Raw genomic sequence first — 26,817 nt, 5'->3', positions numbered from 1 at the left:
CAACGGTGACCTTTGTAACCTTAAATCATTAAAAAAAAGTGGTTCTCAAATGTGAAACCCTCGGGGTACGTGAAGGCACTGCAGGGGATATGTGAGATTTTATTCAAATATATATTTATGAGCATCCATTAAAAATATCTTTTGAAAAGTTATTTCATAAATATTCAATAAAATATAAGTGTAAGTGCATAAGCTGAATTCTATATATTCTATATTAAATCAGACACTGATGGCACAGCACTGTGTATTACACCTTTTTTTTTCAAACAAATATGTTTGTGCTGGTTAAGGGGTACTTGTCTGAAAAAAAGGTTGAGAATTGCTTTAGAGCTTGGAGTTAGTGGTATCTTAAAGTGTAATTTATATTGTATTAGTAATGTGATTTATCTTCATTGAGAAATGTAGTATGATTCATCCTCTTCTATCTATGGTCTGACTTATCATATTTTATCAAGCTCAAAGCAAAGTTTAATACTTGCTAAATAGAAATTGTTCCCTTTAATTTGACTTGCTTAGAGTTAGCTCACATTGATTTGACTGTTTGATGTGTGCTCTGTGTTGACCTCTGAAACAAAGCTGTGTTTAGGTTGTCTGTTTGATTGGCATCTAAATTAGGGTTGACAGGGGGAGTGAGAGTGTATTTACTGAGCCTGAATAGAAGTCTGCTTCACACTGCTAATCATTGTAAAATAGTTTCTCTTAACGAGTAGTCAAGATACAAAAAGACAATATCAAGAATTATTCACACGCACGCATGCACGCGCACACACGTTGATTGTATTGGGCCGTGCTGAGAACGTGTTGCGTTCACGCCCTCCTGGTACAGACAGTGGTTCGGAGATCATTTGTTTCACATTGTCCTTGAACGTTACTTCCCAGATTTTCAGATTTCGAAACCTCGACCGGACCTAGCAACGTGGAGACGAGACAAGACGGACCCGAGCTAACTGACCAACTAACGGTGAGCTGCTGCGAGCTCCATAATCAAAGCGCCTTCACCCTGTGAACTAACGACAAGTGTTTCGATGACACGTTGGACTCAAGCGTGCTAACTAAACTCGTTCAAATTGGTAATTTACATCCTGTCAGCTCTAAATTAAATCAGCAGCTTGATGAAATAGCGACAGCAGGTGTAACGTTAATCAGTCTTGGCAAAGTTTAGTTTGAAATGATTGACAGGTAAAGTCACAATTTAGATGTAACGCTAATTCTTAAACGTAATTGTTACTAACTGGTCTTAACTCGCACTGAAAGGCTGTTTAGTTAACCGGCCGCGTCGGGAGAGCCCTAATCGATAACCTACTGAACTGTACTGGGAGTTTATTGCACGGCGTTCATCGGGTTCGTAGAGGGAAGCTGAGCCACAATAACCAACATTAGTTCACGTTAACCAAGTCGCCTGATAGCTGTTTATTGTTGGTCTTTAGCTCATGTCTTTACACTTTTAAAAAATCACTTTGGGAACCTAAGGAGACCACCCCGTCTGTTGGGGTGCGATGATGTTGCAGCGCCATCTTGTGGTTAGCTTGATTTAGACATTTTACAGTATTCTGTCAGTGGTCCTGCTATTTTATTACAAGGCCAAACTGATGTCCAGCAGATACAAGAACTGGACACAAACAAATAGATACAACACTAAACATCAACCAATGTTCACACGGTCATTATGGACATAATCGTTGCCATTCTGTGGCTCGGTAAACTTTGTTACATGATGTAAGTATTTATGTATGAAGTTAAATGAAGGGGACTGATGTATTCCTGTCACCGTTGACCATGATTCATCTCATATCGTACACATTTGCTTGACTTTTTCATGTTATTTTAGAGGTAAACCAAAAATAGTCAAGGCATCTGGACACAAGCACACTCAAGTTGGATGTACTTACTGTAAACTCCAACTTCAGCTGTGTGCAGGTGGTGTTTCTACATCTGCAACATGCAGCAGGTTGAAGCACAAAAAGGTATGTATTTTGCTATCTGCATGCTGTCATGCTAACTCCTCTTTTTATGATAGCTCTCTAGCAGCAACCCTTGTATTGTTTTCACCTTGCGAGTCTGTGTGTGTGTAAATGTGGTTTGGGAGATTTTGCAATCACAAAACTTTACAGGTGTGAAGTTGAAATCAAAATGAAGGCGTTTGAAGACGAGTGTGGGATGAGCACGGCGCCAGAAGTTGAGGTTTAGGAAGTGGAGAAGAGGCCATTGGCCCCCTGGCTTTATCTCACAGCCCGGTTTGGCGTTGTTATCCCTGTTGTTATCCCATCTAAAGGTGTTTTTTTGTCTGTAAGGAAGTTTGTCTGATGCATTCTCTGTTTGTAGGGGTTTCTACCAAAAGCCTGCTGTTCAATTCTTTGAGGGTGTATCTGAACAACAAGAACAGACTGCAACCCATTATTGGTCTGTTGAAACGACTCCCTATTTTGTGTGTATGATGTATGTGTTTGTATTCATTTAATTTGTAATTTCTTTGTACCTTTAGGCCTGGGCAGCATTATAGAATGTGTGAAGGCGGGTACACAACACAGAGAAGTGCTTTACCTGTGTGAAGTGTGTGTGTGTCAACTTAGTAAAGCTGACATGCGGTGCCACATTATGGGAAGCCTCCACAGATACAACTACATTGTAAGTTGTATAAAATAAGTCATGATGGCAAGCGTTTGTGCTGCCTTGATTATAGTTTATTCACAGGGGTTGTTTTGCTTGACAGAAAGCATGGCACCCCCACTTACTGTCTGCATGGCAGGAGACGTCTGACCTGTCAAAATTGGCCCGGCCGCTGATGGAGATGGCCACGGTACTTGAGGGAAAAGAAGGGCCTGGAGAAGTCCAGGTATGCTATTTTGACTTTATGTTTGAGTTTGTAGTTCCCAACAGATAAGTGTTTTGAAGACTTGTATCCCGTTACACCTTTTTTTATATAAAGTGGTTCGAGGTTGAAGATGCGGTATACCAGAAGATTGCAACACCCAGTGAGAATGCGGGTTAGTGACTAATCACTCATCTAGAACCGTGGTTCTCGAGCCCTTTCCACCCCTTTATTCTCACGTGCTGTCTTCTCATTGTCTTTTTTGTACAAATATTTTCAGATGTACATGTTCATCAGTCTCTTTCTCTTTTTAACGTGACAGCAGTAACTCTGATAACAATCTTAAAAGATGGGCAGGGGCAAAGTGAACCTGAGGGACATTCAGAGACAACATCTGTGCAGCTGGAGCACAAACTCATCAAATCGCAGAGGATCGTTTTGCTCTCCCAAAACCAAGAAAGACCGTCCACAAAGTCCCTTAAGACCTCAGCGGAGACAAACAAAACTGTATCTTTTATCAAGTCAGAAGGCTGGTTCGAGAACACATCACCTGAACCCACCGTTCTATCGGAGAACAGCAACAGCTTTCTTGACGACTACACAGGAACCACGCCTCTCATTGGTGAGCACAGACGAAGAACAACAGGTGCTAGAAAATGTAGAAATTACTTTTGACGTGATTGAAAAGTAAACATTTTAATCGATTGTAGGATAGACATTTCTGCACGTATGTATTTTTGTAATGCACTGAAGCTGTTTGGGAAACTAGAAGATCAATACCAATTTCATGTCTGTTTGATAAGTATGTAGTTTACTATGTTTTATTTCTTGACTGGGACTAGAAACGTACAAGTGTCTCATTGGTTTCCTGCAAACTGTTCACAGCCAAGGACTTATACAGCACAGATATTTAATATATTCAATCCCTGTAAATTGGCTAATTATAGTATTTACACTTATATTTTTGTATAGAATATACAACGTCAAACTATTGCTTTAAGAGAAGCTGCTTAAACATGTTTGCAACAGGTCTTTTCCGCGTGGTTGAATGTAGACATGAAGATGGCCACACATGCTGTTTCTTATGTCACTGCTGCCGCATCCGATCCAACAAAAAGGACATCATTGACCACCTCACCAAATCTTCCCATCTTGTGAACTACTTGGTCAGTTTTGTTTTGAATAAGTAATTTTAATGATCAAGAACAATATACTACTTCACTATTACGCATCCCAAGGCTGCAGAGAACATGCAAGGTTTTTACTTTTAAGTTCGCTAAAACATCTGTGTTTAGATGGAAATTCTTCCTGACAAGGTGGAGGTAATGATGGCAGATATTAATAACGACTATCTGCTTCTGCAATCACTGGCCAAGAAAGTGGAGCAAGAGGAGGGCAGAGGAGAGCTGCAGGTATTAGATTTCCTTTTAAGTGCAGATCATCCCGCTTTGTTTATACTTACCTTGGTGTAATTGGAATTCACTCACCCTCATCTGTCCATTAAAATGTTTAAACGTCTCGTGTTTCTAGGTGTTAAACCCACCAGAATCCCTGTGTAGCCTACTGACTGGCAAAAGTTACCATTGGTGTAAGTACAAATGCATGCTCGTCCACTGTTTTCTTTTTTGGCCATAAACCATTCACCTCTTTAGTTTCAACTCTCTGTTCTTGTTGAGGGATTTGTGATGCAAGTACAAAACTGAGCTGACTCTCTGCCACCTAACACTCTCACAGATGCATTTCTTGAGGTAAGGGTGGTATGACACTTGATGCTGTGATTTTATAAGTGATGCTTCATAAAGTTTCAAGTTTGAAACACTCAACACCCTCCAGACTTGAAAGGTGGCTGTGCATTTTTTTTTTTTTAAATGCATGCAGTAAATCCAAGGTGACCACAGCCTCTGTTCTCCACGGTGGAGCAAAGTGGACCCTTTTACTGCCGTTCTTTATAGTATAGGCAGGAGTGAGTGAGCCACTTATACTTTGGGTTTAACTTATTAACTTGCATTAACAACTGTTCTGTTATTCACTATCTTCACCATTTGTTGTGGTTCTCTGTATGCTAGTCTCCTTTTACCTTTTCAACTGCGTCAATGTTTCTTTTTCAGCATCTAAACACCATTTTCAACTCCATACTATTTTTCCATCCAGTGCATTTTGTATTGCTTTCTTCTTTTCAGGTATAAAGATGCTGTTTAATGGATGGGTACATACTGACATCCAAAAGCGGAAAATAGCTGTCAAAGGTTTGTGTCTTTGGAAGCAATAGTTCACTTGAAGACGAGGAAAACTCTGTTTCATCTCTAAGGAATTCAATATTGTAATATATTGATGGTTTTTAAATTTCTGTGGGTCGAATTTACACTTTTTCTTTTAAGGGCCAAGTGTGAACAAGATTTCAAATGAAGTCATGCCAGAAAAATGTGATGTGTTGCTGTCACGATGGCCAAAAAAGTTGACCACCAAGAGGAAAAAGAGGAAAACGAGAAAAGGGACTAACCCTGTGTTCAGTGTAAGCGTGCCTCTCACCAAAGGGTCAATGCTGCTGGAGAGGACCTCTTTCAGCATGGATAGCCTCCCTGTGTCATCTGCATATTCCCCTTCAGCCGACTTAGATCTCAGTCCCTTGCCAGAGTCCCAGTCAGAGTGCTGTCAGTTGGATTATGATACGGGATCATTGGAAATAGACCACGCTAAACACGCCTCACAACTTCAGCATGACCTCTATAGTGGAGATGCAGATGCTGGACAATACATGGAACCAGAAAGAAACTTCACAGTCACTCTGTATCAAGAGGGCGACGGTTACGTCAATGACATTGAACACTGCAATCAGTCAGGAAACTTAACTGCAACAAAATACCGAAAGGTTTATGGGGAAAATAATTACACCGGACAACATGGTTATCAAGCAAGACCAAGCGGGAGGTTTTACAACAAGGTTCAAAATGAAAGCCCACAGACACAAACTGAGTGGCTGTCTCCTGCTGTCTCCTACACTCAGGACTTCTCCTCCAGTAACGCTTACTATGGACGAGAGACGAGCGGCATGGAGCAGTGGTACAATTCAACTTCACAGAGTAACGTTGGCGCAAGAGTGTTAAGAGAAGGAGACAAGATGAACTGGGATGTTGCGCAACATTACTGTTACTACCAGCAACTCCAACAAAATCAGTCCATGGCACAAGGTCATTCCAGTCTTCTGACGGGCAGTGTGGGACAGCATGGTGTGTCTGGTGAAGTAGCTGCTCAGTCAGATGCTGCGTGGATCAACGTTCAGCCTCGCTTTGGAGATCCCCGTGCTCACAGTGGAAGCTTTGCACCGGAGCCTACCGTGCCATTTCTTGAGTTTGAACAGAGACAAATGCTAACATACATTGATTGAGCTAATCCATTTCTGTTTGCATATCCCAAGTTGAGTTCTGCTCATGTTGCCACAGCCCACTGAGACCTTTACTGAAGAGCCTGGTGTCTAAATGGACGTCACACTTTAAAATGTGAAGTCACACGCCGATGCTCGAGCTTTGTTCCTCTAAAACGAATAGTCTGTCAGAAATGGGAACCTCCTAATGGACGGATGTTTTTTCCTGGAGTGATACAGTCAAAATGAAGGATATGAATGATGATAGCCTGTGTTTTTGTTATTTTAAGAATAATACTATTTTATAGGTTTCAGATCACTCTGACGTTCTGGTTTATAGTTGTCACTAATTGAACTATGTTACACTACAAATAATACTTACACTAATACCTAGATTTTTTTTAAAATTCATTTTGGACCATTATATCAATGTGACTGCATTTTCCAAAGAAGAATTTACTAAAATTAATAAAATCTTTGATGGCCTACTTTAGGTTTGTGCTTGAGTGTATTTTCTCAATTTCTTTTTAGCGACCTGTTTTTGCTATCACCAGTTGACTGTCAGGTTAGATAACACTATTAATGTACTGCATGTTTAAGTTAGCAGCAGCTACTGTAACAATGCAAACGACCAGTGCTGTGGCGCAGGGCGTAGGTTTGCATAAGGTCCATAGGGACTAGTCACGACCAAAGTTTGGATAAAATATTTGCATACTCGTCTGTAAAAAACTTTGAAACGGATTTTTCACTCGTAGCATAATACTATGTCAAATCCATGTCCATGTTTTCCAATGCGCCCTCGAGACAGCGAGTGAGAAAGTGGCGAGTCAGAAACACAAAGTTACGTGAGTCGTAAATACAGAAAGAGGGCTGACAGTAGTCTGACACGGTAAGCTACTAAAATTCGCCAGGAAATAATAAAGTCTCATTAGTATTTTGTTTGGTCTCAGCATTGATATTGTTGACCCTTTTGTGCTTTGTAGATAAGAAAATACCACCAAAAAAGAAAAGAGATATCTGACGTTTTTTTTCACCACGTAAGTAGCTATTATGAAGCCAGGTTGTTGTTAGCTAACGTTAGTAGTAGGCTAACTACTCACACAGTGCAAACCTGCATTACTTTGAAATGCATTCAGGAAACTCCCGTGCAGATGTAGTGCAGGCTGAGGGAGCAGCAGCTGGACCATCAGGGCTTCAGGTCTCGCATTGATTCTGTGTTGAGGTGTATCATCATGGCTGACAGTGTAACCATTGTCGACCTGTTTTAAGTGCATTATTAATATGTTAAAACATATTAAGACTAGGCCACGTTTTCTTTGCTCTTCAGGGAACAGTCAGTTTGAGCCACTTCCATCAAGGAAGTCAGTGTAGCAGAGTCCTGACGTGAGTGAACCACAGCAGCCTGATCCCAAATTCCTCAAGTACAGCAACTTCAGCTCAAGAAGTTACGTTTGCTCTGGACAAGATTGATCTTAAAGATGTAGGCTAAGAGTTAATTTCTGTGAATGATAGACGGGGGTATCTTTTTGGTGTATTGAAATAAGACATCAAAAGAAAAGAAAATACAACTAGCTAATAATTACATAAAGAAGGAAAGCACTTTATGTAAAGCCTATTAAGTGCTGCAGAATAGATTTATTTGACATCTTTTAATTTATTTTGTCTTTTTTCACTCCACAACTAGGAAAGGTTTTTAATATATTTTTGATATACAATATACTGTTTCTGTATATTGGCATTTTAGCATTTTTTTATTCATTTATTTAACTATTATTAGCCGAGTATGTATTTGGTGCAGAATACTGTTTTGTATTTAAACTAAGGTTGTATTACTGTTATGTTTAAATCAGTTCCAGGTTACATAAATGTTAATAAAGTTGGCCTGTTTGATATAATATCAACTAAGTGTTTATATATATATATATATATATATATATATATATATATATATATATATATATATATATATATATATATATATATATATATATATATATATGGCGGGGGTCCCTACCAATGCTGAGACCAAACCTACGCCCTTGGGCGCAAACCATGATGATAAAATGTGAAAAGGGATAGCTGTGTCTTGATTTGAAATGTGTCTTGATTTGAAATGTTAAATTTTTTTACATTTTAAATTTTAAATCAATGTTCATATTATGAATGGTGGAGAAAGTTAATTGTTGGATGGATTCAAGCGTCAGCGCAGTCAAATTAAAAAAAAAATATTTTAACCACTTGCATGACTGGTAACCACACACGTGTACACTCGGTGACCAGTGGTTAGGGTGCTGCCAACCAGTACAAGAAACCAGCAATGACCTCACCAAAACTCTTTGCGAAATTATATTAGGAGCCTGTTATCACAGAAATGCGCGACACGAACTTTTAACAACATTCATTTCATATATTTGTATCTGCCAGTTGGACGATCATCTTGAAGTCTATAAATGACCATCGGACATGAACGCAGCATGCGGAAGCAGCTCCTGCAGGCTGCTGTGGTCACAAGCTTAAACCAGAAAGGCAGCTCATCACTACTGGAGAACGGCGGTTTCGAGCTAGTTAGCAGTAAGACCCAGGCTTTACGCAGGGCAGGCAGCGTATTGCATTTAATTTGGATGGCTGAAATGCATGTGACGTTAGTGACTAGTGGCTAACTAGCTGCAGAGACGCCGTGAAGCTGCCTCTCCCAGTGCTGTCGGCCCCTCGCAGCTCGTCAAAATGTCAGCTTTTTCTGAGGCGGCTTTAGAGAAAAAACTGTCCGAGCTCAGCAACTCCCAGCAAAGTGTGCAGACGTTGTCGTTGTGGCTCATTCATCACAGAAAACACTCAAGGACTATTGTCAATGTTTGGATCAACGAACTGAAAAAAGGTAAGGTCGCCAGAAGCTAACGGTTAACGCTAGCTAGTTCCCCAAAACAATACAGACATAAGTTAACTTGAGTGCAGATCCTGGCTATGAATAAAGCCTTATTGTTCATTTCCAATTTACGTTATCGTCATTATTTAAAGCACTGTTACTGCTAACACCAGACACATTTAGAGCAACAACGTTGCAGTTGAAAAGGTGTTGATTTACTCGCCTGGCTAACGGCAAGGTATTCTTTAACCACGTGACCTGTCCAACGTCGGTCTGGCCAATGGTCACGTGTGAGGACTAGTTAAGTGAACGGTAACTTCTACATGTATAAATGACCCTTAGCACTCATGAACAAGATGCTCAGTCTTTCACATGATGTTTACAATTATCTCGCTGGTGAAAATAATTGATTATTTAGCAACTGAACCGCCCGAAGATAAAGAGGTGGCGCCCAAAACTGAGCATCTACGTGTTCACGTTAATGCTAATGTCTGTAAGTGTCTTTAAAAGGTGATAATATATCAATGCTGTGTTTACAGCTTGTTCTACTGCCACCAATTGTCCAACAAATTCGTGCAGCTTAATTTATGTATGCATTATAAGAAAATAAAAGACAGTGTGCGAACACTTATACTATTTAAAAGGGGATTTATTTTAGTGATGCACCTGTTAAGAAACATCACTTGACTGCAGCTCCGGTCAACTTTATTAATCTTTCTAGCGAGTTTTAGCTTATTGTTTTACTTCAATAACACTGTTTTTGGACTCACCAGTCAGCGTTTCAATGAAGAGTTTCTAAAAGCCTCTAAAATATTTACCTCAGGAGTTTGTGTCGACTAAAACCTTAAAGAGAGTGAATATTGGATTTAGCTTTACTAGACACAACTTTGACACAACTGACACACCAAAGATAAGCTAATGTTGCTCTGTGACTGATTGTGGTTATATGTCAATGTTTTTTTCTCTTGATGGACTGCTGGGGAGTTCATTCATCAGTTAGTTAAATACTGAACAAATAGGTAAAAAAAATTGGCAAGTCATGTGGGATAGTTGATTGTCAATTAATAACTTCAAATTCAGCTGCCCATTGATAGTCCTAGTTAATTAATAAGGTATTCTAGCTTCTGCTGTTTTTCCCTGCTGGGATGGAGCAATGAGAAACCCGTCCACTCCTTACATTTGTGTCCAATTAGCATATTGAATGGGTTTATTACAGTCCTGCCACACCCACATATATTGGATTCATTTAATTTTATTCATTGACAGAATGATACTGAATGTGTTAAACATTGCTGTGTAAATTCAATGTAAGGGTTTCCTATTAATTTATAACAAGTTATTATTGTCATTGTTTTGCATCAAGGTATCATTCAAAGCATGTTAAATGGAACATATATTATCAACCCCAAGTAAGCTAATTTATCCACATTGAATGATTACAGTTAAAGTGAGCGGGTTCACAAATGCATTAAGTAGATTCAGTTACAAGTACATAATACGTAGGTTACATATTAGATACATTTCTTTGTTAATATTTTTACAATTTATTTAAAAAAAAATTTAAAGCATGTTGTGTGCATGTCTGGTATTCTCTAGTTGTAGCTAATACTGGCACACTTTTCCTTTGGGTGCTATTCAAACGCCTAATGATATCTCAAGAGGTTGATGTATTTTAGCAGCGTGTCTGAGGGCATGGAGGAGTGTGCAGAGTTCATAACAAAAGACAAAAATCACACATTTCTCTTGCGCTTTACACTCTGTGTTGACTGTTACACTTCCAAAAACAACAAAGAGACTGTCCTATCAAGAACATGTTGGTGGATAAAACCCAAATGGAAAATACATTTAACAAGCTTTGTGATTAGAGTGAAGAAAATAAAAATTGCATGTGAAATGTAATTATTTACCAACTTATTCCTATACGCAGTTAACGCACAGTGAAGAATGAATAATGTGTGACTAAATGTTTGTTACTGGATACATTTAGTTCTTGGCTGTGAGTGTGAAGGGAGTTGCTGGGTTTGATACACAGATGAACAAACTTTAATATACAATATCTGGTTTGGTGGGAAAACCATGACGTTTTATTCACAATTTTGTATTTTTTTGTAATCATTTCATGAAGAACTAAATCAATAATCTGTAGTTACAGTTGGATAATTTACCGATCACTGTGCTTTACCTTCTATTCATGTAAATCATGACCAAAGGCCTCACTTTAATATGTGTATGTGTACATTTGTATGCATGCAGCTCAGGTATCACGCAAGCTGACCTTCCTTTACTTGGCCAATGACGTCATTCAGAACAGCAAGAAGAAAGGACCAGAATTCACACAGGACTTTTCACCGGTCATCGTTGATGCATTCAAACATGTATCCAGGTCAGATTTTCTTTTACAAATCATTTGTAGGTCTACATTTCTATAAATGGCTCAGGAAAATGCATTGTTGACTTATCTAATTAGGACTGTGTAATGTGTGTTTTTAATGTGTGTCTGTTTAAGTACAGGGTTAGGAGGGTTACTTTTGCCAATGTTATCAATATAGATACTGATAACCTGTAGTACTTATTAACCTAATCCAAGTATTACAATGTTAAAGTTAAGTCATTTGATTACTTACCTTTACACCAACCATGCAAATTAAGTAATCCTTTTGAGGAGAACAACATCACACATCAATCTGGTATGTGCTTCCTTACAGTTGTACAAACTGAGGTCCTCTTCCGTAGACTAGAATCATTCAGCACACCAGATTTGACCTTGGAGGAGCAACAGTACAAATATTCATCAAATTAAATTAACCGACATGAACATTTCCCAGTTTGTCCTCTATTATGTTTGCTGGACCAGAAATTTGAAGAGAGTTGCTCATTTCATACAAACTGCATTTTTAAACTAGGATGTTTTTTTTTCACTAAGTTAGAGGCCATCTAGTGAGACCAGTGTGGTAATTTGCATGGTACTAATACAATGTTAATTATTGTAATCATATTTTATGTGCTTAAGTGCTAACATATTGACATTTTTTATATATTGATTGACAACTTTGATTTCAAAATTAACAAAACAAGAACTAGTCAGATATACTCAAGAGGGCTTTTGGAACGACTATAGAACTACAGCCTAATATCTAATTTTCCCACCCAAATGTCAGCTGTATTTCTTTAGCCTGTTCGGTCTTGTGTTTTCCTGTCCAGAGATGGTGAGGAGGGCTGTAAGAAACAGTTGGGTCGGGTTTTGTCCATCTGGCAGGAGAGAGCTGTTTACGAGATCAACCTGCTGGACCAGCTCTCACAAGTCCTTTGTAAGTTCACCCAACACTTACACTACTACTACTACTACTACTACTACTACTACTACTACTACTACTACTACTACTGTAGTATTATTACCAGGGATTACAATGTCCAAAGCAGTAATTATATTACAGTTATTCATCCAAGTAATGTTGCGTTTCTGCAGTAACGGAACCAAATAAGTTTTTTTTGTGCCAGGTAAGTTCATGTTACTATGATGTGAAATCACAGCAGGTTGGTTTGCGCCTTCGCATCGCGTCAAGCTTTTGGGGAACATTTCAGGTATATGTGGTGCTGCGGCATATCCTACATTTTCCTCATATGACATTGGTTTGTTACTTTAACATTGCCTCTTTTTAGTGTGTGTTGGAAATGCATCTTAGAGATAGCGCCACACTAAAAAAGCATAATGAAAATAAAGATGATTTATTAATGATGCCTTATCTTATCTTTTAAATCTTAGATGGAGAAAAGAAGGCTAAGAAGAGGTCGTATGAGGAGATTCGACCAGATGATGAGGACTTTGCTTCCCAAAGTTCCCCAGCTGAGCCCCCACAGGTGATTGCCGAAACCAACAACTTCGCCATAAATACTGAACCATGTAACGGTGCTTTTTAATAAGGGTTTTTACAGCGGATTCGGCTGCTTCAGGATGGATTTGTATTGAAATACTTCCTTTCTCTGCTGCCTCTAACATTGCTAATATATGACACATACTCCTAAATTTACCATGCTCCTAAATTTACCATGCTTTCTTAACTTATCGCCTTCCTTTGCTCGTCTCTCCTCCCTTTTACTGCGTATCCTCATCTCCTTCTGTCACAGCCAGCAGAGTTAATCCGAGCTCTTCAGGAGCTGGAAAATGCAGCCTCTGGCGACTCAGTGCTGCGTCAGCGCATCTCATCCCTTCCTGCCGAGGTGCAAGACACATCACTGCTTCACAGGATCACAGGTAGGAGGCAGGAAACGGCCCACTATTGCACACGCACGTATGATCCATAGCTCATTCACATGCACTTAAGAGTTGATAACGTAACTAAATAAGGTCCTTATGTGTAGCAGGGATCAGTACTAGATACACTGGTATTTATGTAGAAGACAAGTATTCACAATTATTTTTCAACCAAAAGCATCAAGCGTTGGAAACAATGTTTGTTTCGCCAGTGACTTTACAGTAGCTTTTTACATTGTGCCAGTATTGATGGATGACTGAATGACCTTCAGTTGAACCCTCTAGACTGGTTTTGTTTACGCACTGCGTCCTGCTCTGTGTGCTTTCTGTGCTTCAGATAAGGAATCGGGGGAGCGTCTCTCCCGGCTGGTGGAGGAGGCCTGCATGTTGCTAGCAGACTACAGTGGCCGCTTGGCAGCAGAGATTGATGATAGAAGGCAACTCACTCGCACACTAACAGTCTTCCTGCAAAGCCAGAAGGACGGCCTGACCCAGAACGAGCAGAAACTTGAAGTGCGTAAATCTATTTTTTCCTTTTAACTACTGTACGTCTTGTCCACCTCACCCTTGTGTCATCATTCTTGTTTCTTGTGTTCATCTGTCTTGTGTAGCTGTGTGCTCTGACGTCTTTTGAATAAACATTTCTTTTCATGTATTTCAGCATGTTGCATACTTCTGCAGGGCGCCTGTCATGTTGCTGAGTTAGACTCTAGATTTTAGATTTCTATTGTATTGTCAGACATGTCTGGCTTTAAAAACAGAGATTCCAGATTAGATACACTGGAATTCATTGAAAGAATTTCCCTTCTCACAAGGAGATACTTGGTTGTTATTTAACCTGGTTCAATCTTTTCTCCATGTCTAGTATATACGTCTATCTCTGATGGTAAGTATTGGCCAAAGCACTTGATCTTGAAAAACACAACTACATATTTTCTTTTTTTGTGGTGACAATAACTGTCCAGTCTTCATCCACAGGATACCAAGAGGATAAAGTATTTCATATTTGTATCTTCACTCAGTCGAGTCTTTTGTAATAAAAGAAAATAAAAAATAAAAAAGATTTTGTGAGTGCTTTTATTTTGCTGTTACATTTGTAGCTCATTGTACAGTTTCCATTTTGAAGATGGTCTATATTAACAGTATTGATTGTTTTTGTAGTATTGACAGAAATGTTAGCTACACACGCAGATAAATTGAGATCAATTCAATAGAAATCAAATAGAGGTCAAAACAAAACATGTTAGGAATCTTGTTACAGCTCAGGATTATGTTGCCTGTTTTGTTAGTATTGTTGACATGATTAGATATTAATGTAAATTTGCACTGTGTGACTCACACTAATTTTGGTGAGGATTTGGTTTTTCTAGCTTAACACACCTACATGCATCAGCTGTAAACATATACAATAAACACAGGCATGCAGCAAAGATGATACATCTGAGTGACACTAAATGTTGCTGTGTCTTTTAAGGAGTGAAACACGACATAGGCAACTTTGCGAGCTGACCCTTTGTTGTGTGTCATAGTCATTCATTCTGTGAAATTATCTCAGAATCTAATTGGCCACAACAACTTCCCTGTCTGGTGCAGAGAGTAAAACACCTAAATACTTGACACCTGTTTTCTTTGTGTAACACATTTTTCTTACATAGAGGTGAATGTAAATAGTGTAGCAAGTTAGTCTTATAGTTGTGGCTAAAGAAGTGATACATTTTGTTTTATACTCATAATAAATGCAGGTGTTTGAAAGAGTAAAATTAGTTGCAAGATTAGTGGAAAAAAACATTGGTTTAACATGCTTACACATGTTTTTAAATGAGGCTTAACTGTAAGGGAGAACATAACATGTTTGATGTATTTGGCCAGAAATCTAAACTTTGTGTCTTAAGTTTTTTTAAAGACTTTTAACTAACACCTCGTTCTGTAATACACAATGCATGTATAAATAATTACATAACATTATTTCTATTTTTTAATGGTCTTCATATCCTTTTCATCACATGTCAATCTATTACAACTGTCCACTTGCCATAAATTGTTTGACCAAAGTGGCTGTTGAGACTTTGACAAATAAAGAAATCCCAATGTCACTAATTCCAGCTATAAAATATTTAAACTCTGATGGACTTTTTCTGCTGTGGACATTTTCAGGAATACAAACGCAAACTGGCGAGGGTGACCCAGGTCCGGAAGGAGCTGCGTGCGCGTCTGAACAATCTTCCAGAAGGAATCTACAACTCTTCAAAATGACTCACGTTTTGCCTGCTGCCCAGATAACCTGGCCCTCCTGCTTCTGCAACATCTCACTCTGCCTCTTAGATACATGATCAGTGACATCGTCGTCGTCCTCTGTTCTTGATTTTGGAAAGTGTCTGTGCGGTGAACTGTCTTTCTCATTGTTTATCCACTTTTTTTTTTATCCAGTGCTAGGAGCTTTTGTTAACAGAATACCTTCTTTTTTCTGCCTGTGAGTTCATCTCTTTGTGCTGAATGTGATCAGTACATTGAACATTACGGTTCATGCTCATCAGACACAAGCCCCTCTTGGTTTGGTCCCTTTAAAGTTGCATCGGAGGTGATGCTGGTGTGATATTTTTGTATTTATAGTGACTTAAGATAATGCACCAGAGAATACCCCCTAGTGTGATCATGTATAATATGTTCAGTGTTTTGGATTGTTTTCACTCGTTTCTTTAACTGGTCTATACCTGTAAATGTGTTTGTCTAACTATTGGTTATACTGTGTATCATTGTTTTCATGCAGTGTGATGATGGCCTCTGAAGAGAACGGTACACATGTTCAATTTTTAGGAAACCACATTCTCAAGCTAAGCAGTAAGCCATGTCCCTGAAAGCAAATCTAAAATGTGTAATTATCATTTATGTGAAGCCTCTTTCTGAAAGGGGCTTGTAAGTCATGTGTCAATGTACATATTCAAATTTGCATGTAAATATGATGGGAGTTAGACCCGTAAATTATTTGTATCCATGTTGACATGGCTTGTGGTGAAATTTAGACAAATCACTGAGACGTGTCTCTGTAGTCTACATCTTCATAGCTGCTCAGACCTCCACTGTACTGAAATAATGAGTGAAGGAGTCGGTTGTCTTGTTTTCTGTATCACACTGCTTCATAGATTCCTCCTTAACTCTACTGAATGCTGTCCGGATGCCTCACACAGCTTGTTAGGTGTCCCCGTTTCCAAAGCCAGACTTAAGCTGTTGTTTTTGTACATTTGAAGCAAATTGTTCTTAGAACCAAATAAACAGAAAATGTACAAATCTTTGTAGTCCTGTCTGCAGTCTGCAGTGGGTGGCCATTCAATGTGATTGCACTTGCTGGGTCCGGCCAACAGGGGACCACCAACACGTCCAGAACTAAGGTGACGTCGCTCTTGTTTCCCACGGCGACATGTGCACGAACACCGGAAGTAGCAGCAGCAGCTTTTTGACCAATTTCGTCGATTGAAGGAAACAGAAACCGCTATAGATCGGACAATATATGCATTATGAACCACATACACGATCATTCGCTAGTGTCAGTAAGAACTATTTGTGAGCCAGTTATGATACACGTTTACTAAGCAACGCAATTAACGAGTTTTTTAGAAGACAACGTCAACACCAACCGTAACACATCCAACAATGGACAATTTCGAAACGCCATACGAAGAGGAGGCTGGATTTATTGAATGCACGGTAAGATAGCGTGCCTTTACATAGATGTTCGTGAGTGTTTCACTCTTCGGTTCACCTCGGTTATCTGTACCTAATGCAGCAGACCTGAAATCAAGCCCTCCTCTCCCTGTAAGAGATGTGTGGATTCACCTTAGTGGTTATTGTTGTGGCTGTAGTTTGTGTTGCTACTAACTGGTACCGCTTCGTACAAAGTAATGTTTCTAATATTGTATCCACCTGTGCAAGCAACGTCTGCTTCAGTTTGGATATGTGTATAGTATGATAATACTGATTTGTTCCTGTTTTCTCTTTAAATCCAGGTCTGTGAAAAATCCATAAGAGGGGATACCTTGTACAAGATACACCTGACAACGCCAGGACATAGAAAGGTACTCGGCACGGGTTACTGGTGCAGTCGGTGAAAGATTTGTTGATTTGAATACAGCTTAAACACCAAGTCAGAGACTTATCAGGCAATAAATAGCCAGTAAGCACTTGTGACTTGTTTTTTCCCTGGCATCTTTTCATTCAGTCACAGGTCTTCCACAGGTCCCATATACAACTCAAAACAAGGAGCATCCAAAAGTGATATTACGCCATCGTTCCAAGCCATCAACAACATCTGGGGCCTCTTAGAAAGTGTTGTATTGCCTGCTGGTATATCTTGTGATCTAGCTTCCTTCTGTTCTGCCAGCCAAACACTCTGCATTGTGTTATGCCAAGGTTAAATCATGGGGTCGTATAGTAAGTACCAAGTCAGGTGTTCCACATTTCTTCTTGGGCAGACTTGAAGTTGAACCACACTATGACTGAATAAGTGTAAACTGTTCAGTCCCTTCTTCAGCAACATGTAACCAGAGGAAATTCACACGTACCACCATTTGTCTTTAACCATTATGAAGACTGTCCAGCTCATTTTGAAGGAGTGCAGTGTCTTTGTGGAGTGCACCTGGCAGTAAGTTAATGGCACATAAGAAAGCTGCAAGGTTGATCTGCATTTCTGCTATTCTCAAATCACCCCATGTGCATGATTGAGATGGACACAAGCTTTTTACAAGACCAGCAGTTTTCCTGTTTTCGGAAAAACATACTTTGCTCCGCAAAATGTCACTGTTGGATTTTAAAGGAAGGTTCACCTATAGATCAACCTGTAAGAATCACATGATTTGCCCTTTCTTAATCCCCTTGGGAAAATTGGTCTTGCTCAAAGACACTCCGACATGCAAATTATGGGGAGACCAGGGATCGAACCGTCTACCTTGTGCTCTCCCCATGAGCTACAGCCGCCCCTAGAGTCAAGAATTGAGACTCAAGGCAAGAAAGCTCAGCTTTCAACATTGATCATTCTCTCAAGCTACACCACTGGAATGGTTCTGATGGTTTGCACATGGCAAGCCTTAACGTCTGAACACTGGATTGATTTGAGCTTGATAACTATCTTCAACAGAGTCTTGTCCTTCTTTGTGGTGTCACATGGAGGGTGTGCTTGATCCTGTAAACAATTTTCTGTGACTACCTTCAATAGAAAACATCTTTTCAAACTTCCTCCAGAAACTTGCCAGCTCAAGGACGTTCTGCAAATCTGCTTCTGCAGCTTTTAATTCGACAAAAGCTGCAGCATTCCGAGGCAAAACAAGTGGAATCGTCAAAAGGTTTCTCCAGTTGACGGTTTTATGTTGTACGAAGGAGAGAATCACGAGCAACTCTGAAGATTCATGTGTTGTTGGGAAGCTTCAACCTCAATTCTTTCACTATGCTAACTGATGAGTCAGTCCTGGAATACAAATGTAAAATAACGATGGACAATATTTTGACAACTGAGCATTACAGATGCTAACTAAGTGTCTATGCTAACTGTCTACCATAGAGAGCTTTCTGTCTACACTGGATGCATTGAGACGAGAGATGGACATTTCATTTCCAGACTTCTGTGAGATTCCTGTGGGATGTTTGTCATTTTCAGAATTCATCTCGTGCCTGGGACGAGAAAAAAGTCAACTAGACTGTCAAGATTGGTATGATAGCAATACACAACAATAACGCTGGAATTTCTTTACTCTGTCATGGGATTGAGATGGGACAAGAGGTTTGTTTTTGTGGGAGTGAGGTGAAAGTCAGCTCCCTTGTCACCCTTTAGTTTCGACACAGTATTGGTGTGTGGTCAGCTGCGTTCACTGGCAGAGCTCACTGCTTGATACGCGATAATTCATGCTCGTAAGCAAAAGTTGCTTGAACATTGGTCAAGCATGTGTTTTGGTCGTGTTGACGGAAACTAGATACTGCTTTTCTGCATATAGATATCCATATTCACGACAATTTGTGGGCCCACTTTCACTGAGCCTCCAGTGAGCTGTGGTTTTTTTTTTTATCAACCATTATTGTTAATAAGTATATTTATCCATAGTATAACCCTTTCTCTGTTTGTAGCAGTGAACCAGTGTCCTGTTTACCCAGCACTGATTGACTTAATTTTGTTGCTCTCCTTTCGTCCCTGGCAGAAAGAGGATGTCCTTGTTGCTTCGGGTAAGTAGACTGCACATTCAGCATTGTCATTTTGTTCTGTTCTTGCTTTGAGTATTTTTGCTGTCTATTCCGGCATGGAAATCTGTCCACACACAAAGGTAACTGAGGCCTCTCTGATTGTTGCCTCGTTTCAATGGACAGCATTTTGGTCTAGATCCATCAATGGCTGTGATCTTCTCAGAATGACTATGAACTCCAAACAAATCAAAGGACATGTCATTGGTTGGACTCTATCGTACTGCGAGAATGTGTGCACGCTCTTCATCGGCAGATATAGAAACTTGGACGTTCTTTTTTTCATCATGATGCATTACAGCCAAACAAACTCTCTCCACAACTTTGTGTGCTTTTTGTCCCCGGCTGCTTCATACTTTGGCTTTTGACCCTTGATTCCAGTTAAGGGGAATCTTGACTAACCTGCAAAAAGCCCTGATCACACTTCACTGAACACCTCCAAGATGAATGGGATTGCAGACTACGAGCCAGGCTGCATTGCCCCAACATCAGCACGACCTCACTCATGCTATGCTTGTTGCAGTAACTGGCTCAAGAGCTGTATGAATCCAGCACTTGTGATTGCCAGACTAATGCAGGTCTTGTGGCAGAACATGCACATAATTGTGGGTACTGAAACCAGCCAAAGCTAGCCAGAGGGTAGCTAACTGGTTTGTCAGTTCACACGTCCACATGGACTTGTTAATGGTGGAGGACAGGCAGTCCACTGGGACTTGAGCTGTGAGCTGATGGCTCTCTCTAGTCAAATCCGGCTGAAGATCAGGACGAGAGTTCTTCTCCTTCCTTTTTTTATGTGCTGCACAACATCAGTAGGTTCAGGGTCTTCAACTGTATGGGAGCTCAGAAATAGTGCGCACTGTTAACTTTACAAAGGGGATGAGAAAAATATTTTTTAGTACAGTCACTGACTGTGACCAAAATGACCTCAATCGGACTGACAGGCTTGCGGATTTACCAGTGAGGGAACCTATTTTTTTTAAAAAAACATCTGGACGGGATACAGCCTCTGATGTCTTTACATCTGATTGCACGAGAGCCGAGCTTTGCCCGCTTTGAGCCGGCCTGGAGAGAGGCTTCTTCTGCTGTGTGGTCTGATTTGTCAGTTTTGACTCAGTCACTACAGCTGGTTGGCTCTGAGAATGCTCCTCACTTAAGTGGGTCTCTTGAGAGAATGTAACAACACCCCTGTTTCATTACCTGTACACGGGCAGTTTGTTCACGGTTTTACATTTGCACAAGTTAGCTTTGCGAACGCTGACTTCCGACCTGTTGTTACCTGCGAGCTGAGAGTGTGCCCTCTACTGGTGGCCTTTGAGTCAACAGAAATATCACTCATCCGTCTATTATTCAAATGTGGGGCACTTGCATGCCACCCATGCCTTCACGGCTGCTCCAAAACTTACTGTAGCCAAATTTGGCAGCTACATACATCCCTGTGGTGCTGGAACATCAGCATGACCTCCGCAGTTCAGAAGAGTGTTACAGGCGTGCAGTGAAGCTGACGCATCAAACAAGCTGATTGTTTAGTCCAACTTTCCTTTGGAGGTGGATTCCAAATGAGAAAGAAAAAGTACGTTCATGCTTGTTGCATGTATAAGAGACACAACCACACCAAGGTTTCCGCCCATGCTCGTTTGCTTATGTGCCGCCTGTGAAGCCATGTTCCACTTTCAGCTGCTGAAATACATAAATGTCAACGTCATTTTGTTTAAACTGAGCAAAGAGCTGTGACATGCTCATGCTTAAGGCAAATACACATTTTTTTGCCACTATTTTGGGGGATTTCTTTTTTTGGAAGTAGGAAAAAATATTTTCCTTTTTAATGTTGGTTTTGGCAGCAACATCAGCACGTTTGTCTTCCATAAAATGATGACGTTCATAATCTTCATGAACCTGAAGACGCTTGCACAGCAACATCCAAAAAGTCATGACGACCTCCCAGCTGATGTAAGTAAAGCAGAATTTGAAGTGTTCAAAGGTGAAGCGTTGGAGATCATACAAAAAACATGTATGGTTACTTATTTGCAGCATTCAGATTTCTGATATGGAGAATTCAACACTTTTGGCTGCAGTGAAACTGCATTTGCGTATTACCTCCTTTAGTCCTTTTGGCGTGTTGTATACTGATGCTGCAAACTCGATAATCAACAAATCTCATTTAACGAGGCCTCCGTCTCCTCAATGTTGCCATGGTCTGCAACAAAGTGAACACAAAAGATGGTTGGAAATGAAATGCAGTGACGATGTAGCTACATCTTAAACAACTACATTGCATGAAACATAAAGGAGCAGTGCACTGATGTTTTTACAGCACTGGGATCTAACTAGCAATGTAAGTTTATCTCCTAAATATTATTCAAGATTAACATTACCCAAAATGCATTTTACACTTAAAGCTCCTACAAGGAACTTTCATTTTGGGTGAATTTGGCGGTCCCTGTGGACAACGGTTGTAGTGTTTACGGCACAAGATTTGCTTTCCAAAAGCCGCCCCGCTCGGTCCTGGTTCTCTGGTTCCTCCCTGCACTCCAAAGGGCCCAGCTATTCAGCCTGGTTCTCCTGTAGTGTGGGATCTGTGTTGGCTCTCTGCGGGGCATTGAGGCGAAACTGTGCTCCTGATCGGAGAAGGAGGAGACGCTGCTGCAGTGCGCTGAGCTCTCCTCCGCAGTGAAGATGGACCTGGATCTGTCTCGTGACATGGTCGCTGCTGGAGGCCGAGTTGATGGACTTTCTGGTGAATTTGCAGGATTTCATCTGATTCCGACCTGGTAACGCAGATGACAAGCATTCAGAATAACTATATAGACATAGCCAATCTTCTCACTGATGGTCTGGATTAATTATGTAGGTCATATTGAGGCACCACTATTTAATAGACTGTTTCATAACCAGTTTACAGGTCCTCACAAGTATTACAGTCTTAAAGTAGACCATGCACTGTACATATTAATACTATCTTTAAAATAAATACTCTTTGTTGGAATGTTTTCTTTTGCTAACTACAAGTGTTTGGTTTTTTCAGGGTTTGCTGTCAGACATCCCCGCATACCGGAATTTGAGGACATATTACACTATCTGGATTACATGAAGCTTAATGAGCCCATCATTGGTGATTAACTTGTTACCATTTTTAAACATATTTCACCTTGTTAATTTAGATCCTATTTACCTTTTTTCTGCTTTTCGTTTTTCTTAGGTTTAAACTATTTGGAGGAACTGCCATGTAATGATTCCCAGGCAGGCATCAAATACATATGTAAGCTCTGTCATCAGAAGGCAAACCTATCAGAAATGGTCCATCATGTGATTGGACGGAAACACCGACAGAAATATGTGGTAAGAATTGTAAATATTTTCAGAACATGCCAGAGAAATATTTTGAGTGTTAGCTTCTACTTTTTTTCATTAACAAGGCAAATCTGATTGAGTAATGCCTTACCTTTTGTGTTTTTGTAGGAATTGAAACGACCAGACTTGGTGACCTGGAACCAACAATCCATAATAACCCACGGAGGAAAGATTGTACGAGCCAGAGCAGAAATAATAGAGAGACAGGATGGACGAGGAACTCCAGTGGTGAAACACACAGACGCAACCGGACATGTTGAATATTAATAAGTGATACATACTCCAAGAGTAACATATTTCATTTCTGTTTTCTTTTTTTGTGTTTCAGCTAATGCCGAAAATGGGTATCATGGACAAATTTAATTTCTCCAAAGGTACATTCCTACTATGAATTATTTGTAGTATTGACATTGGATAAGATATTGACGTGGCTACAATATTTCATGTGATATTGTGTTCTTACTTTTCAGGTCTGAGCATTAATAAAGACTTAGACTTATTAGGGTCAAACAGTCAGAGATTCACTCTCAGTTATATTTTTTATTATTTATTATAAATCAATATGTATTGATAATCATATATCAGCTAATAGTATTTTATTATTATTATTTATTCAAGAGAATCCCTTTGATTTTCGTAAGGTATTTTGACACTATATATGTACTGAACAGGATCTTTTACAGAATTCCATTCAGTGATAAACTGTGTGACTTCGGTGTTTAAGAGTTAATTTGGTGTAATATGCATGTAATGATTTTTAGAGGATAAGATATAATAGATCAAAGTCGCATTAGAATAATAATAATTAAAAAAACAGCTCATCAGCAATAGTGTACCTGCTATTTTTACTTTAACTATATATTTACTCTTCTTCTCTAGTTCCCCCAATGCAGAATCAAAAGAGGGATCAGAACCTTTTGCAGCAATTGACCCAACGGGATGTGTCGTCAGACCTCAAGGACTATCGGGATGAGTGCTCTCACCCAGGCAGGTATCTGCCAGGTCGCCCAGATACAGCCCCTTTGCGTCCAGAAGACTCTTACATGTTGGACAGAGACAGGCCGATGTACCAACAGAAGGACACGCTCAGATATGGCCGCATGGAAGAGGAGCTGCAGAGGCCAGATCACAGGGAAAGTCATATTTACAGACGAGAGTTTAGGGACCCAGATTATCGGACCGAATATGAAGAGGAATATGTTGAAGATCCACAGAGAAGAGCCGACCCAGAGCCAGATTATGATTCCAGGTTTGGTTCAAGGCAGGAGATGCCCCGTGGCCAGGCCCAGCGTGGAGAGTATTACCCAGATGAGGCTACTACTTCCAGAAAGCCCTATCGAGAAAGAGATCCACTTAAAGTGTTCTACACTGAGGAAGTTCAGAGGCGTGGGCAAGGTTGTTCTGAGTACTCTCCCTCGCAGCCGGGGCACCTCGAAGGTGATAAGGAGCAGTATTCTCTGAACTGGGAATCTGACAGACGTGAAAGTATGAATGGAGCAGGCAGGCAGGGATCGAGTGAACCAGAGGCCAAGAGAAGGAACTTTCCCACATCTATGGTCAATGATCAGACGCCTGATGGCCATTTGGTTAATTTCGTCAGAGATTATCGTCGTGAAATGAGAGAAGCATATCAGGAGGAGGCAGTTGCCAACCCTGGGCAGAGCAGAACAGGAACCCCTACTACCCAGAGACAAGTTGAGGCTACAAGGGCCATATCTGACATCCCAGAGCCATTCAGGCGTTTCTTGAAAGGGGCCGCTAATGAAGGAAACGTAAAAAGAAAAAGAAAGAGTCGCTTTTCTGATGCCACTGCAGAGGAGGCGGCAACAACAAAGGAGCTGTGAGTCACAATATCTCATAGTCTTTTTGTTATTATGTTGTACTCTTAATGAAACTGGTTGGCTGATACCTTTTTTTAATGTTTTAAATTGTTTCACTGCATGTTTTGTGTCTTACATTATTTTTCTGAAAATGTTTGATTTTCGTTTTTAAGGTTCAGTGATGACTTTGGACCTCCAAATCCAAAGTTTGGCGGCCGACCAAGACCTGTCCATGAAACGCAACATCCCAACCTTATTGTAGAATCACAGGTAGTTAATAGTAAAACTAGGCTATTTGTTTTGATTAACTAGTAATCTGCCAAGATGTTAGAATGCTCACTTATGTAGTATGACTGCTGTAGCGATGTCCCATCTGTTGTACTTTTCAGGGCATGCGTCGTACTGAAAGCTACCAAGGAGAAGGCTCTGAGTCAACGGGTGTCTTTGAAATGCTAGTAAGATTGTATATTTGTTTTTGCAACATAGCAATGATACATTTTTTTGCAGCCATTTATTAACTCTGTCTTTTTTACTTGTCACTAGAACAACATTGAAATTGAAAATGCAGAAGAGGCTGACTTCCTGAAGAACAAACTTTGCAACCTTCTGAAAGAATTCAAGAGCAAAAAATCTGAGAAAGCCGCGGTATGTCACCCCGTACAGGGTCTGTCTTTCTTGCTCAACCTATAGTCTAATTATCTGCCTGCAAAGCTCTACAATTTCAAACTAGGGTTGATAATGTTTTGCGAAACTAGAAAAAGTAACTATCAATATTTGTAAAATTATCCAACCAAAAAAGCAGCCCAGTGCTAGCTTTTTTCCAATGAAATCCTTCAGGCCTTCTCTCAAAGCTACTCCCCCCCCCAAAAAAATGCCAAATGAGTGCAAGCCTGAATTAATTAGCTTGAGCTAATTAAAGTCCTGCAATAGCCGCAATAGCCACAGATACCAGCTCTTTTTCTTTTGTCAGAACATTGGATTTATTGATTGTTGTTGGGACACAATGAGAATTTCAACAAATATTAACAAAACATTTCTTTGAAGACCATTACCAACCCAAGCATTAAAGAAACATGGTTTTGTTGCTCTAGCAAAACAGCCAAGGCCGAGTAGCCGTCCCCAAAAACTACAACAGCTTTAACCCGGACCCAGAGCAGTCTCCAAGACCTCAGTATGACACAACCCACAGAGAAGATTCAGACCTTCGACGACCAGAAGACTACTTTAAAAACGATCAGAGAGGAAGAGGCTGGCAACAGCAGGAGCACGTGCCTGACGAGCAGCGAAATGAATACCACCATTCTGTATGCGGGGAGCCCGGACACTCAAACAGAAGACGTTATGAAGGTATGTATTTGTATGCAAGTCGTTTAAAGTATTGAATGGGAATAACTTCATGTTGTGTGACAAGTATCTTTAAATATGTTGTATAATATCTATAACATTTTCAGTTAAATTCATGTGTAATAACTGATTTTGAATAAACTATGTTTTCTGGTTTCTCTACATTTTTACACTTACTTTCATACAAGTTCTTTTTCTCTTGTTTCTCCTTCAGAGGTGTTTGGATGGCCCAGGACGCGACATGCTAGCCATCCTGATGAGTCAGCATGTAATGTTGGAAGATTTGAAGAACCCATGCACCCTTTAGACTACACACGTGCTCCTGAGGGGTTTATGGACTCCCAATCCTCAGCACCTCCGCTCCGCATGGAACAAAGAAACAGGATGGACAGGGGCTTTCGGTACTCCAACAACCTGGACAAAATCACCTCCACCCTCCTGGAACTTGTGGCAAGGAAATAATGTACATAGAAGTTCCGTAGACATACATATATATATATATATATATATATATATATATATATATATATATATATATATATATATATATATATATATATATATATATATATATATATTTGATATGGTGATATGGTTTGAAAACATCATTTCATAGCTAATTTCGTTCTTGCTTGTCTAAGAAACATTTTTAAGTGTGAACATTAAAACATTTATCTACTGCAGCTGTCATGTCTTTCAATTATTTATATTACTATTGCAATCAATTCAACTTCATTTCATTTAATTTAATTTAACTGTTTTATTGTCCTGCAGACATTTGTGAATTGTTGGTCGGAGTTT

At 39.9% G+C, this 26,817-nt stretch overlaps 3 protein-coding genes across 8 annotated transcripts; all 3 read left to right on the top strand.

Moving 5' to 3' along the window:
- The first annotated feature begins 820 nt into the window (after positions 1–820).
- On the top strand, positions 821–6,663 carry LOC137785226 (uncharacterized). Of its 5 annotated transcripts, none has more exons than XM_068576351.1 (12): positions 821–961; positions 1,829–1,964; positions 2,323–2,400; positions 2,483–2,625; positions 2,711–2,833; positions 2,927–2,984; positions 3,135–3,431; positions 3,839–3,975; positions 4,105–4,221; positions 4,340–4,397; positions 4,990–5,055; positions 5,188–6,663. In XM_068576351.1, exons 2-12 carry the CDS (start codon positions 1,940–1,942, stop codon positions 6,192–6,194), a joined length of 2,109 nt encoding a protein of 702 aa, XP_068432452.1. In that variant the 5' UTR covers positions 821–961; positions 1,829–1,939; the 3' UTR covers positions 6,195–6,663. The 5 variants fall into 5 exon arrangements, with proteins under 5 accessions (XP_068432452.1, XP_068432449.1, XP_068432453.1 ...); XM_068576348.1 differs by having other exon boundaries at positions 3,132–3,431; XM_068576352.1 differs by having other exon boundaries at positions 3,132–3,431; positions 5,814–5,980.
- A 1,790-nt stretch (positions 6,664–8,453) lies between these two features.
- LOC137785212 (regulation of nuclear pre-mRNA domain-containing protein 1A-like) lies at positions 8,454–16,534 on the top strand. Its single transcript, XM_068576324.1, has 7 exons — positions 8,454–9,045; positions 11,287–11,416; positions 12,235–12,341; positions 12,797–12,891; positions 13,159–13,285; positions 13,623–13,798; positions 15,440–16,534. The coding sequence occupies exons 1-7, from the start codon at positions 8,895–8,897 to the stop codon at positions 15,536–15,538; spliced, it is 885 nt and encodes a 294-aa protein (XP_068432425.1). The 5' UTR covers positions 8,454–8,894; the 3' UTR covers positions 15,539–16,534.
- A 179-nt stretch (positions 16,535–16,713) lies between these two features.
- On the top strand, positions 16,714–26,498 carry si:ch211-13c6.2 (uncharacterized protein LOC100000125 homolog). Of its 2 annotated transcripts, XM_068575651.1 has the most exons (13): positions 16,714–16,987; positions 17,287–17,355; positions 19,465–19,489; positions 22,527–22,613; positions 22,701–22,840; positions 22,961–23,080; positions 23,181–23,226; positions 23,732–24,692; positions 24,846–24,942; positions 25,062–25,127; positions 25,216–25,317; positions 25,764–26,019; positions 26,231–26,498. In XM_068575651.1, the coding sequence occupies exons 1-13, from the start codon at positions 16,934–16,936 to the stop codon at positions 26,476–26,478; spliced, it is 2,271 nt and encodes a 756-aa protein (XP_068431752.1). In that variant the 5' UTR covers positions 16,714–16,933; the 3' UTR covers positions 26,479–26,498. The 2 variants fall into 2 exon arrangements, with proteins under 2 accessions (XP_068431752.1, XP_068431753.1); XM_068575652.1 differs by lacking the exon at positions 19,465–19,489 and having other exon boundaries at positions 16,936–16,987.
- Positions 26,499–26,817: the final 319 nt, after the last annotated feature.

This window comes from Clinocottus analis, unplaced genomic scaffold (genome assembly GCF_023055335.1).
Source record: "Clinocottus analis isolate CAN_PGR_092001 unplaced genomic scaffold, fCliAna1.0.p SCAF_14, whole genome shotgun sequence".
NCBI lineage: Eukaryota > Metazoa > Chordata > Actinopteri > Perciformes > Cottidae > Clinocottus > Clinocottus analis.
Note: the sequence above shows the minus strand (reverse complement) of the source record. Positions and strands in the feature narration are given on the sequence as shown.

Excerpts from the sequence above, each read along its gene's own strand:
- LOC137785226 (XM_068576348.1), top strand. The coding sequence starts at position 1,940 with ATGCAGCAGGTTGAAGCACAAAAAG. Across the intron at positions 2,401-2,482 it reads CAGACTGCAACCCATTATTG|GCCTGGGCAGCATTATAGAA; the intron begins GTCTGTTGAAAC and ends TTGTACCTTTAG. Across the intron at positions 2,985-3,131 it reads AACACCCAGTGAGAATGCGG|CAGTAACTCTGATAACAATC; the intron begins GTTAGTGACTAA and ends TTAACGTGACAG.
- LOC137785212 (XM_068576324.1), top strand. The coding sequence starts at position 8,895 with ATGTCAGCTTTTTCTGAGGCGGCTTTAGAGAAAAAACTGTCCGAGCTC. Across the intron at positions 11,417-12,234 it reads GCATTCAAACATGTATCCAG|AGATGGTGAGGAGGGCTGTA; the intron begins GTCAGATTTTCT and ends TTTCCTGTCCAG. Across the intron at positions 13,799-15,439 it reads AGAACGAGCAGAAACTTGAA|GAATACAAACGCAAACTGGC; the intron begins GTGCGTAAATCT and ends GGACATTTTCAG.
- si:ch211-13c6.2 (XM_068575651.1), top strand. The coding sequence starts at position 16,934 with ATGGACAATTTCGAAACGCCATACGAAGAGGAGGCTGGATTTATTGAA. Across the intron at positions 22,841-22,960 it reads AACACCGACAGAAATATGTG|GAATTGAAACGACCAGACTT; the intron begins GTAAGAATTGTA and ends GTGTTTTTGTAG. Across the intron at positions 25,318-25,763 it reads AAAAATCTGAGAAAGCCGCG|CAAAACAGCCAAGGCCGAGT; the intron begins GTATGTCACCCC and ends TTGTTGCTCTAG.